At 42.5% G+C, this 13,572-nt stretch overlaps 1 protein-coding gene across 4 annotated transcripts in view; it reads right to left on the reverse strand.

The window, feature by feature from the left end:
* The window catches only part of abhd6a (abhydrolase domain containing 6, acylglycerol lipase a), a 35,408-nt gene extending 22,892 nt beyond the window's left edge, over positions 1-12,516 (reverse strand). For 3 of the 4 annotated variants that reach the window (XR_005052689.1, XR_005052688.1, XM_036984302.1), the window contains exons 1-2: positions 12,234-12,514; positions 7,790-7,928 (exon numbers count right to left, since the gene is read on the reverse strand). Coding sequence is in view for 2 of the 4 variants with exons in the window: in XM_036984302.1 (XP_036840197.1) it covers positions 7,790-7,908 (119 nt within the window). In the remaining 2 variants the exon portion in view is untranslated. Of the gene's footprint in view, positions 1-7,789; positions 7,929-12,228 lie in introns of all 4 variants that reach the window. The other variant, XM_036984303.1, reaches the window with a different exon arrangement.
* Between the last annotated feature and the right edge of the window lie 1,056 nt (positions 12,517-13,572).

Here is a 13,572-nt window from a genome sequence, read left to right on the forward strand (position 1 = left end):
CCAGAGTAATGGAGTGAAACCATCACGTAATGGTCCAGGGTAATGGAGTGAAACCATCACGCAATGGTCCAGGGTAATGGAGTGAAACCATCACGCAATGGTCCAGGGTAATGGAGTGAAACCATCACGTAATGGTCCAGGGTAATGGAGTGAACCCATAAGATTAAATCTGATCATATGTGATCTACTCAAAGCTACTCTGACTTTGAAAGGCTTTGCAGATTAAACATTGGTAATAAATAGTCCCCAGCCCCCCAAACCCTGCTACCTCTTTCTTTCTCTCTCTCCTTACAGAGGAGGACACAACACAGAAAGACAGTTGAGTTTGACCGCTGCCCACTAAGCTACTGCAATATGAAAATAGCTCTGGTGACTCTGCTTCCCCCGGGATAGACTGACTTAGGAAAATGTGTGTGTGTGTGTCTGTGTGTGTGTGGTTTATGTGTGAACAATGTTCATCTAAGACTGTACTATTGACCTTGGATGAGTGATTCAACACAACACTCCCAGCCACAGCCAAGTCCCCACAGCAGCCTTAGTGACGAGATCATGACGGACAGGACAGCTAGTGGGGCCACTCTGTTCTATCTAGTCAGTCCACAGGTCAGGTTGCAGAAGGTAATTCTACTGAACAGATGCCCTAACTTAATTTGACCCATTTTTACAAAACAGGAAAATAATCCTGCAGCAACAGGAAATGTGAATTATAATGAATGGACATTTTTGTAGGAGTTGATACATTTTTCGTTAGGTCAAATCAAGTCAGAAATGTATAAGTGGAAATTACAAACTTTAAGATTATTATTTTGAATTTAACCTTTATTTAACTAGGCAAGTCAGTTAAGAACAAATTCTTATTTACAGTGACGGCCTACCGGGGAACAGTGGGTTTAACTGCCTTGTTCAGGGGCAGAACAACAGATCGGGGATTCGATCCAGCAACCTTTCAATTACTGGCCCAAAGCACCTGCCACCTTTTAAAACCTCGAACACAGAACAATCTTGCATTTCTACAAGGAGGATCAAATTAAGATACGGCATCTGTACTCCTTTGTATTGCCTTCAGATAATACTGTGTTGCTCCATGCTCTGGGTGGCTTTTACTCCACTAGATTAGAAATGAGGCAAAGGTAATGGTTGAGTGTTGTCAAGGGTAGAAATAGGAAACAAATCACTATGGTAACTCCCCAATGTAAAAATCCCCAAATTCTATGTAACAAACACATACAATTCCACCAACGTCGAAATGACTTCACTTTGGGGAAATCTGTCCTCCCCCGCCCCAATTCCACACCCCTGGGTACAGTGCTATAACAACAACTAAAATAGGAAGAATAGACAACGGTCGTTGTGTACAGAATCAGAATGTTAGGGATGGATCCACATGTACATAATGGGTAGCTGGAAAATGGGGGAGGGTCATAAACGTTTTTCAATTTCAGTCAAGGGGACAGTTTAGTATTTTGTTAATCTCGTCCGAGGGGAGGGTTATGTCGTTTGTAATTGATGAAATGTAAATATTTCTCAGTGTTTTAGAATTTATTTGACCTTTACCTAGGCAAGTCAGTTAAGAACAAATTCTTATTTTCAATGACGGCCTAGGAACAGTGGGTTAACTGCCTTGTTCAGGGGCAGAACGACAGATTTGTACCTTGTCAGCTCGGGGATTTGAACTTGCAACCTTTCGGTGACTAGTCCAATGCTCTAACCACTAGGCTACCTGCCCCCCCTACACTCTAACCACTAGGCTACGCTGCCGAATTAGTTGCTTATTAGTCTATATATCCCCGATGCCACCCCTCATCTCTGATTCTCCACTGGGCGCGCAATATCAAGTACGCCTATAGGATATTTAGTGTGGTCTCGGGCTACGAAGTACACGCTGAGAGAAGCACAGAGCAAAGTTATATTTGAAGATAGCTGCTGAGATGGTGTAAAACCAGGCTGCATTAGGGCGGTGGCGGTCATGACATTTCGTCAGCCTTGTACTGCGAATAACGGTTGGGTCTCACGGAAATTGACCGTTAATTAACAAACGCATTCAGCATCTCCTGGCTTCCACACGCAGCCTACAAGCCACTGATGCAGACATCTATATTCTAATTAATCCATGTAATATAGTCTACACCATCACAATAAATCCATGTAATATAGTCTACCTACACCGTCACAATAAATCCATGTAATATAGTCTACACCATCACAATAAATCCATGTAATATAGTCTACCTACACCGTCACAATAAATCCATGTAATATAGTCTACACCATCACAATAAATCCATGTAATATAGTCTACACCATCACAATAAATCCATGTAATATAGACTACACCATCACAATAAATCCATGTAATATAGTCTACCTACACCGTCACAATAAATCCATGTAATATAGTCTACACCATCACAATAAATCCATGTAATATAGTCTACACCATCACAATAAATCCATGTAATATAGTCTACCTACACCGTCACAATAAATCCATGTAATATAGTCTACACCATCACAATAAATCCATGTAATATAGTCTACACCATCACAATAAATCCATGTAATATAGTCTACACCATCACAATAAATCCATGTAATATAGTCTACACCATCACAATAAATCCATGTAATATAGTCTACCTACACCGTCACAATAAATCCATGTAATATAGTCTACCTACACCGTCACAATAAATCCATGTAATATAGTCTACCTACACCATCACAATAAATCCATGTAATATAGTCTACCTACACCGTCACAATAAATCCATGTAATATAGTCTACCTACACCATCACAATAAATCCATGTAATATAGTCTACACCATCACAATAAATCCATGTAATATAGTCTACCTACACCGTCACAATAAATCCATGTAATATAGTCTACACCATCACAATAAATCCATGTAATATAGTCTACACCATCACAATAAATCCATGTAATATATTCTACCTACACCATCACAATAAGTCCATTATTTATTTTAGACAGGTCTAAAGAAACATGATATGAAGAAAATGTAGTCTATTTCAGAAGAACAGAATAGCATCCTCTGAGTTGTCCTTATCAGATCAGGTCCTGATCTGGCTATGCCAAATGGCTGTGGGCTACACTAGTTCATTTAGCACACTCGATCTAGCTTAGAATTCCGTGGCATTATTTTATAGTATGAAGAATACAATTGAAAAAAGCTGAATTAAAATAGAAAATATATTTTCTCCAACCGATTTGTGGGAGTGTCACACGGCTATTCTGTGTTGAGAGGTCAACAAAGAAACAGGTCCTCCTAGATGCTTAATTTAGAGTAATTAATATAACTTTAGTTGAGATACAAACGTTGGGATATATGTTTAGATGTATAATACATTGTAAGGCTGCATGACGAGACTAATGGCGATTTGAAAAAAGTCGCTTGAAAAGCTCTGCTTTGTTTTTTTGTGCAGGCTGTACACACTTCATCAGTCTCTCATTCACTTGATAATGCCTCGAATTTCACAGCGGCATCCCCGTTGTGGTCGTAATGCACCCTAAAATAAACCATTCCTCACATTACAAGCGCAGCAATGCGCACATGGTATTAGACTATAAGCACAAATGTTCCATTAGCGGAAAACACCATTATCAAAAGTAACCGCAAATGTGATTATGCAGGTAATGCTTTTATTATAAAAGGGGCATTTTTATGGTGAAAATGATCTTCCCCAAACTCTCACTCTGCTTATGTATCCCAGTTAGGCTCTACACCCCTTGTAAAATGGGTTGATGTCCTTAATTTAAATAAAGTTATTTGGCCACTTTAGTTGTGATACAAACCTTATTAAAACATATAGGACTATGGACTAGGCTACATGAGGTGTGATACTAACCTTATTAAAACATATAGGCCTATGGACTAGGGTACATGAGGTGTGATACTAACCTTATTAAAACATATAGGCCTATGGGGTAGGCTACATGAGGTGTGATACTAACCTTATTAAAACATATAGGCCTATGGGCCAGGCTACATGAGGTGTGCGACTATGATTCGAAAAAGTCACACCTGTGAATGATGCTGGGCATCATTTACAAGTGATAGTATATAATTCACAAGTGATAAGCTAATAGTCACCCATCAAACTATTCTTGATTTAATCTTGTCTTTACATATACTAAATGATATGCGTCTCGAAACAGGGACAGCGGAAAAACATGTAATCTATGAACTTACATAGCGAATAGAGGACGCTTTTCCCGAGATTCATTTTCATGCCAGCCAGGTAGGCTATACTCCTGTTGTAAAGAGAAGCAATGTGCTTAATATTAGGAAAGACCAAGTCTATAGAAAGCTGATGGGATCCTCCTCTTTTTAGTAGAGGCCATCACTCTGTTTTCTCACGCAATTGCATAGCCTATAGAAATGTTGCACAACATGAGCTCTCATGAAGTGTTTGATTCGATTTTCCATTACATTGATGTCAGAGTGGTTAGAGGGACAATCGAGTGCTGAATACCAGACAGTTAACAAGTTTGGTAGGCTACTAATGACCATAAGCAGCATCAGAGCTTAGAGAAGACTAATTACCGTGACTACATGTGGAATTTGACTACCTTCATGACTAGTGACTGCCGGTGTGGCGGCCTCCCTAGGCTGCATTACACACCGCAATGGATATTCCAACCCTGAGCCCCGGCCTGCTCTGCTCTTGCTGATCAAAAACGTTGTTGTGTGCTCTCTAACTAACCAATGGCTGTGCTGTGTAGGCCTACAGAGGCGGTTCAGGAGGAGAGTCAAATGCTTCTTCGTTATGTTCATCTTATTAGGCCTCCTCTATAAAATGCACTCTAGCCTATACGGCCTGTTCGGTTTGAGCAGAAGAGCGCGAAGGTGAGAAGGAGGACCGGAGGTCAACTTTGATAGCTTGCTACTACTATCATAGAATATTGTGTTTCTTGCCCGTGATGAATTTATCAGAGTTATTGGCCTCACAATAAGCCAGATTCTGCTAACTTACACTGTGATGCTGATACTTGAAACAGCAGTCACGGTCACAATCAATCAGAAATGGACAGCTCATGGAGCTGAAAGACGCATTCCAGTAGGCATAACCGATTTCAACATCTTCATTTTAATTATTAACAACAAGATGACTTTGTGTTGGAGCCTATTTCTTCCCATTTAGGAAATAAGAGCAAGGCCTGTTTGACAGAGGAAATTAGGCTACAGGCTGCTATATCAATAGATTTGTAGGTCAATTCCTCCATCCACCATGCACTCTTTAAATAGCCTACCTCCGTGCCAGTGAAGAGCTGTTAAGTTAAAACCAGGACCGGAATGGAGTGGGTATGACAGGCCTATGAAGGCCTATGTTCCATAGGCCTTCCTTTAGTAAAGACAGGCCTACCACTCGTTAGCTTAAGATTTCTAAGAGAATAATTCTGATTAATTAAAGTCTATGACAGCGGTTTGGTTCGCAACGCTTTATGATACAAACTAACTGTTTGGGAAAGAGGTGACTCCAAAGCATTTAGGGATATAATTGTTTCGTTTCTTTGACATTCAGGAGGTACAACTTTCTATAGTTGAGGAGACAAAAAAAAAATCCATCTATTACTATCACTATTAATTGATTAAGCTATTCACTTTCTGTACAATAGAAGATGTTTAAACCCAGACAGCTTTTAGGGAAACACTTGTGACCTTGACTCGTTGGGTTAAACCACAGAAGAAGAGTAGATAGCAGTGCTCTGTCTGGGGTGGAAAGGTAAAACTAACTTCTGAACGTACCATGAGATTCCTAATGACGTCTCAGATTTAATCATTTGCAAACAGGGACAGTTTCATGGCAAATATAAGACACACTGTTTTGGCATTGGAGAATTATGATCAAATGAACACATAGTCCTCTCTCTCACTCCATTCTTAGCCTGTAATTTGTGCAGTGTTAAAAAAAAATAACAAATCAGCGAATATGTAAAATGACGTAGAATTGCATGACAGAAATGCGATTTTTTTCTCTGACCTGCAAATACGATGATAAACTCAGCCCCAAAAAAAGAAACGGCCCTTTTTCAGGACCCCGTCTTTCAAAGATAATTCGTAAAAATCCAAATAACTCCACAGATCTTCATTGTAAAGGGTTAAAAACACTGGTTCCCATGCTTGTTCAATGAACCATAAACAATTAATGAACATGCACCTGTGGAACGGTCATTAAGACAATAACAGCTTACAAACGGTTGGCAATTAACGTTATGAAAACTTTGGACACTAGAGAAACCTTTCTGCTGACTCTGAAAAACACCAAAAGAAAGATGCCCATGGTCCCTGCTCATCTCTGTGATCGTGCCCTTGGCATGCTGCAAGGAGGCATGAGGACTGCAAACGTGGCCAAGGCAATAAATTGCAATGTCCGTACTGTGAGACGCCTAAGACAGCACAACAGAGAGACCAGGAAGTTACACCAGGAACACACAATCCCTCCATCAGTGCTCAGACTGTCCGCAATAGGCTGAGAGAGGCTGGACTGAGGGCTTGTAGGCCTGTTGTAAGGTAGGTCCTCACCAGACATCACTGTCTATGGGCACAAACCCATCGCTGGACTGACAAGACTGGAAAAAAGTGCTCTCACTGATGAGTCGCGGTTTTGTCTCACCAGGGGTGATGGTTGGATTTGCGATTATCGTCGAAGGAATGAGCGTTACACCGAGGCCTGTACTCTGGAGCGGGATCGATTTGGTGGTGGAGGGTCCGTCATGGTCTGGCGCAGTGTGTCACAGCATCATCGGACTGAGCTTGTTGTCATTGCAGGCAGTCTCAACACTGTGCGTGACAGGGAAGACGTCCTCCTCCCTCATGTGGTACCCTTCCTGCAGGCTCATCCTGGCATGACCCTCCAGCATGACAATGCCACCAGCCATACTGCTCGTTCTGTGTGTGATTTCCTGCAAGATGGGAATGTCAGTGTTCTGCCATGGCCAGCGAGAGCCCGGATCTCAATCCCATTGAGCATGTCTGGGACCTGTTGGATCAGAGGGTGAGGGCTAGGGCCATTCCCCCACAGAAATGTCTGGGACCTGTTGGATCAGAGGGTGAGGCCTAGGGCCAGTCCCTCCAGAAATGTCTGGGACCTGTTGGATCGGAGGGTGAGGGCTAGGGCCATTCCCTCCAGAAATGTCCGGGAACCTGAGGTAACATTTCACGGGAAGAACTGGCAAATCTGGTGCAGTCCATGAGGAGATGCACTGCAGTAATTAATGCAGCTAGTGGCCACACCAGATACCGACTGTTACTTTTGATTTTGACTCCCCCTTTGTTCAGGGACACATTATTCAATTTCTGTCAGTCACATGTCTGTGGAAGTCTGTCTGTGTTCAGTTTATGTCTCAGTTGTTGAATCGTATGTTCATACAAATATTTACACATGTTTACAGTTGACAGTTGACAGTGAGGACGTTTCTTTTTTTGCTGAGTTTAGATTCCGATGCAATGCTTATAATGTAAATTATATCTTTCCACCCCTACTCTTGTCCACGGTGGTCTGCAAACCCACAACCTTCTCACAACCCACAACCTTCTCGCCCGCAACCCTGTGCTTTATCAAAATTCCTGCGTTGCCATGTAATGCTTACAGGATGAAGAACAGTTTCTAAATGGCATATCCACTGTGGCATATCTCTGCTATCCACTTTGTTTCATTTTGGGTATAGGGGTCACTTGTTTATTTTTTTTAGAGGGTTTAGGTAATATAGATTTAGCTAAAGGGCCGGCCAACCATTTTCACTCCCTTAGTGCAGTTCTTACCAGTTGTAGACATGGATGATAGCAGCAGGCCACATGTAGAATGAGGCAAAGAAGGCCAGGATAGGGATGACTAGAGTTCCTCCCGCCAGGACAAACATGTTCACCACGTCTACATCCATGGCTGTAGCGCTGCAGTTCCCTGCAAACAACACAGTTATTAACACCTGCAACATGAGCCAGTTAAACAAATTAACCTTTTTGGGATAGGGGGCAGCATTTTCACTTTTGGATGAATAGCGTGCCCAGAGTGAACTGCCCCCTACTCTGTCCCAGATGCTAATATATGCATATTATTATTGGATAGAAAACACTGAAGTTTCTAAAACTGTTTGAATGATGTCTGTGTATAACAAAACTCATATGGCAGGCGAAAACCTGAGAAAAATCCAACCACGAAGACATCTGAGGTTTGTAGTTTTTCAAAGCTTGGCCTACCAAATACACATTGAGATATGGATGAGGTTGCACTTCCTAGGGCTTCCACTAGATGTCAACCGTCTTTTGAAACTTGAATGAGGATTCTGTGGTCAGTGGTCTGGCAGAGAGCCTTGGTCTCATGACGTGCGCTCCCGACAGAGTTACCTCTCGTTCCAGTGCCTTTCTGAAGACAAAGGAATTCTCCGGTTGGAACATTATTGATGTTTTATGTTAAAAACATCCTAATGATTGATTCCATAGATCGTTTGACATGTTTCTAAAGGACTGTAACGGAACTATTAGAGTTTTTGTTTGGATGAAATGCTCGCGCCTCATGAAGATGGATTACTGGGCTGAACACGCTAACAACAAGTGGCTATTTGGACATAAATTATGGAACTTTATGGAACAAATCAGTCATTTATTGTCGAACTGGGATTAATGGGAGTGCCTTCTGATGAAGATCATCAAAGGTAAGTGAATATTTATGGTGTTGTTTCTAACTTTGTTGATTCTAAAATGGCGGATATTCCTCTGGCTGTTTTGGGTTCTGAGCGCCGTTCTCAGATTATGCTTTTTTGAAATCTGACACAGCGGTTGCATTAATTAGAAGTCTATCTTTAATTCTGTGAATAACACTAGTATCTTTTATCAATGTTTATTTTGAGTATTCCCCCGGATGTTTTGGAATCAAAACATTATTGCACGTAACGCGTCAATGTAAACTGAGATTTTTGGATATAAATATGCACATTATCGAACAAAACATACATGTATTGTGTAACATGATGTCCTATGAGTGTCATCTGATGAAGATCATCAAAGGTTAGTGATTGATTTGATCTATATTTCTGCTTTTTGTGACTACTATCTTTGGCTGGACTTGTTAACATGTGAAAGTTACATATTTAAAAAAAATATTTTTGAATTTCGCGCACTGCCTTTTCAGCAGAATGTTGTTGAGGGGTTCCGCCTGTGCTAGAAAGGTTAACACCTGCAACATGAGCCAGTTAAACATATCAACACCTGCAACATGCGCCTGTTAAACATATTAACACCTGTAACAAGAGCCAGTTAAGTGGCAGCAACAGTCCTGAACCTAGCTTACAGTCCATGTTGGCATCAACAGTTCTGAACCTAGCTCACAGTCCATGATGGCAGCAACAGTCCTGCACCTTGCTTACAGTCCATGGTGGCAGCAACAGTCCTGAACTTAGCTTACAGTCCATGGTGGCAGCAACAGTCCTGAACCTAGCTTACAGTCCAAGGTAGCAGCAACAGTCCTGAACCTAGCTTACAGTCCACGGTGGCAGCAACAGTCCTGAACCTATCTTACGATCCATGGTGGCAGCAACAGTCCCGAACCTAGTTTACAGTCCATGGTGGCAGCAACAGTTCTGAACCTAGCTTACAGTCCATGGTGGCAGCAACAGTCCTGAACCTAGCTTACAGTCCATGGTGGCAGCAACAGTCCTGAACCTAGCTTACAGTCCTGAACCTAGCTTACAGTCCATGGTGGCAGCAACAGTTCTGAATCTAGCCTACAGTCCATGGTGGCAGCAACAGTCCTGAACCTAGCTTACAGTCCATGGTGGCAGCAACAGTTCTGAACCTAGCTTACAGTCCATGGTGGCAGCAACAGTCCTGAACCTAGCTTACAGTCCATGGTGGCAGCAACAGTCCTGAACCTAGCTTACAGTCCATGGTGGCAGCAACAGTCCTGAACCTAGCTTACAGTCCATGGTGGCAGCAACAGTCCTGAACCTAGCTTACAGTCCTGAACCTAGCTTACAGTCCATGGTGGCAGCAACAGTTCTGAATCTAGCTTACAGTCCATGGTGGCAGCAACAGTCCTGAACCTAGCTTACAGTCCATGGTGACAGCAACAGTTCTGAACCTAGCTTACAGCCCATGGTGGCAGCAACAGTCCTGAACCTAGCTTACAGTCCATGGTGGCAGCAACAGTCCTGAACCTAGCTTACAGTCCATGGTGGCAGCAACAGTCCTGAACCTAGCTTACAGTCCATGGTGGCAGCAACAGTCCTGAACCTAGCTTACAGTCCTGAACCTAGCTTACAGTCCATGGTGGCAGCAACAGTTCTGAATCTAGCTTACAGCCCATGGTGGCAGCAACAGTCCTGAACCTAGCTTACAGTCCATGGTGGCAGCAACAGTCCTGAACCTAGCTTACAGTCCATGGTGGCAGCAACAGTCCTGAACCTCGCTTACAGTCCATGGTGGCAGCAACAGTTCTGAACCTAGCTTACAGTCCATGGTGGCTGCAACAGTCCTGAACCTAGCTTACAGTCCTGAACCTAGCTTACAGTCCATGGTGGCAGCAACAGTCCTGAACCTAGCTTACAGTTCTGAACCTAGTTTACAGTCCTGAACCTAGCTTACAGTCCATGGTGGCAGCAACAGTTCTGAACCTAGCTTACAGTCCTGAACCTAGCTTACAGTCCTGAACCTAGCTTACAGTCCATGGTGGCAGCAACAGTCCTGAACCTGGCTTACAGTCCTGAACCTAGCTTACAGTCCTGAACCTAGCTTACAGTCCATGGTGGCAGCAACAGTCCTGAACCTAGCTTACAGTCCTGAACCTAGCTCACAGTCCATGGTGGCAGCAACAGTTCTGAATCTAGCTTACAGTCCATGGTGGCAGCAACAGTCCTGAACCTCGCTTACAGTCCATGGTGGCAGCAACAGTCCTGAACCTAGCTTACAGTCCATGGTGGCAGCAACAGTCCTGAACCTAGCTTACAGTCCATGGTGGCAGCAACAGTCCTGAACCTAGCTTACAGTCCTGAACCTAGCTTACAGTCCTGAACCTAGCTTACAGTCCATGGTGGCAGCAACAGTCCTGAACCTAGCTTACAGTCCTGAACCTAGCTCACAGTCCATGGTGGCAGCAACAGTTCTGAATCTAGCTTACAGTCCATGGTGGCAGCAACAGTCCTGAACCTAGCATACAGTCCATGGTGGCAGCAACAGTCCTGAACCTAGTTTACAGTCCATGGTGGCTGCAACAGTTCTGAACCTAGCTTACAGTCCATGGTGGCAGCAACAGTTCTGAACATAGCTTACAGTCCATGGTGGCAGTAACAGTCCTGAACCTAGCTCACGATCCATGGTGGCAGCAACAGTCCTGAACCTAGCTTACGGTCCATGGTGGCAGCAACAGTTCTGAACCTAGCTTCCCTGGGGCGGCAGGGTAGCCTAGTCGTTAGAGTGTTGGACTAGTAACCGGAAGGTTGCAAGTTCAAACCCCCGAGCTGACAAAGTACAAATCTGTCGTTCTGCCCCTGAACAGGCAGTTAACCCACTGTTCCTAGGCTGTCATTGAAAATATGAATTTGTTCTTAACTGACTTGCATAGTTAAATAAAGGTAAAAAACTTTGGTTTTTTTAAGCCTAGCTTATACAGTCCATGATGGCAGCAACAGTCCTGAACCTAAATTACAGTCCACCCTAGTCATTTTCCACACACACACACACACACACACACTATGTAAGAGTGCCATTTGAGTTTAGTTATGTAAAAGGGTCAGCTCTGAGCAGACCATTAATTGGAAACTGCAGTCATTCACCATTCAGGACACTGTGCTGTGCAGTGTATTCAACCAATCCCCTAGGGGTGTCAACTGTCCATTGTTCTGCATAGGGACTGTCGACTCATGTTTCAGGACACACTTCTGAAATTATTACGTATGCACAGCCTCACCATTTCCCAATAAAAACTACTGAAACAAAATAATTGTTACTTCCTGTTTTTTTTACAGATCAGACACACATAACAATCAGATCAGGTGCCGGAAAATAGCCAATAGCCAGAAAAACACCCACGATCGTCATAATAGATCTCACTAATATCCTTACTCACTAATATGGTTATGAGTAAGCTAATCGGCCATCTTTAAAATGTTAACTTTCAGGTGAATAGGCTAGTTTTTCCTTGCCGGCCATATAATCTGGCTACACAGTATTAAATGCATGCAATTAATGGCTACAATCAGTTCTGTTACCGTACTGTAGGCTAGACTTCGGTTGTTACAATGAAACACTCCTCTCGCTCTCTCCCTCTCTTCTCTTCCTGCCGCCGAACCTGCTCAATCAAAGTCTTTCTATGAAAATACCCGAGTAATCTTCACCGAAAGCCTACATTTCTATCAACTGACTCTTCACCTAGAGATGTCATGAAGCAATGTTCACTGTGATATGTAACAACGTTTCATCTATCTTAAAGGGAAGGACGATAAAAGCAACAAAAAAAATTACATAAAATGACTGCCGACATCAAGTCAAGGAAAAGGAAGCTCGACCAATAGAGAGGGAGTCAGATCCACATTTATGTAAGTGCTTGAACGAAGAGCGTCAGAAACGTGGGAGAACAGCCAAAGCCAGTGACATTAATGCACTGTCTCAAACACAGATACAATTTAAATACGGGGGAAATGTATTTGTGAATGTTTATTTAAATTATGTAGTATACCAGGCACCTACTTATATTTTAATATTCATGTTCAAGTCATAATTGATATATTTCCTATCATTTCAACCTAAAAAGTGTATTTCATTGTGTGTTGATGCATTTACAGTTGAAGTCGGAAGTTTACATACACTTAGGTTGGAGTCATTAAAACTCATTTTTCAACCACTCCACAAATTTCTTGTTAACAAACTATAGTTTGCAAGTCAGTTAGGACATCTACTTTGTGTATGACACAAGTCATTTTTCCAACAATTGTTTACAGACAGATTATTTAACTTATAATTCACTATATCACAATTCCAGTGGGTCAGAAGTTTACATACACTAAGTTGACTGTGCCTTTAAACATCTCGGAAAATTCCAGAAAATTATGTATTGGCTTTAGAAGCTTCTGATAGGCTAATTGACATAATTTGAGTCAATTGGAGGTGTACCTGTGGATGTATTTCAAGGTCTACCTTCAAACTCAGTGCCTCTTTGCTTGACATCATGGGAAAATCAAAATGAATCAGCCAAGACATTAGAAAAAAACATTGTAGACCTCCACAAGTCTGGTTCATCCTTGGGAGCAATTTCCAAATCCCTGAAGGTAACACGTTCATCTGTACAAACAATAGTATGCAAGTATAAACACCATGGAACCACGCAGCCGTCATACCGCTCAGGAAGGAGACGCTTTCTGTCTCCTAGAGATGAACGTACTTCGGTGTGAAAAGTGGGAATTATCCCAGAACAGCAGCAAAGGACCTTGTGAAGATGCTGGAGGAAACAGGCACAAAAGTATCTATATCCACAGTAAAACGAGTCCTATATCAACATAACCTGAAAGGCCGCTCAGCAAGGAAGAAGCCACTGCTCCAAAACCGCCATGAAAAAG

Source organism: Oncorhynchus mykiss, chromosome 7 (assembly GCF_013265735.2).
Source record: "Oncorhynchus mykiss isolate Arlee chromosome 7, USDA_OmykA_1.1, whole genome shotgun sequence".
Classification (NCBI taxonomy): Eukaryota; Metazoa; Chordata; class Actinopteri; order Salmoniformes; family Salmonidae; genus Oncorhynchus; species Oncorhynchus mykiss.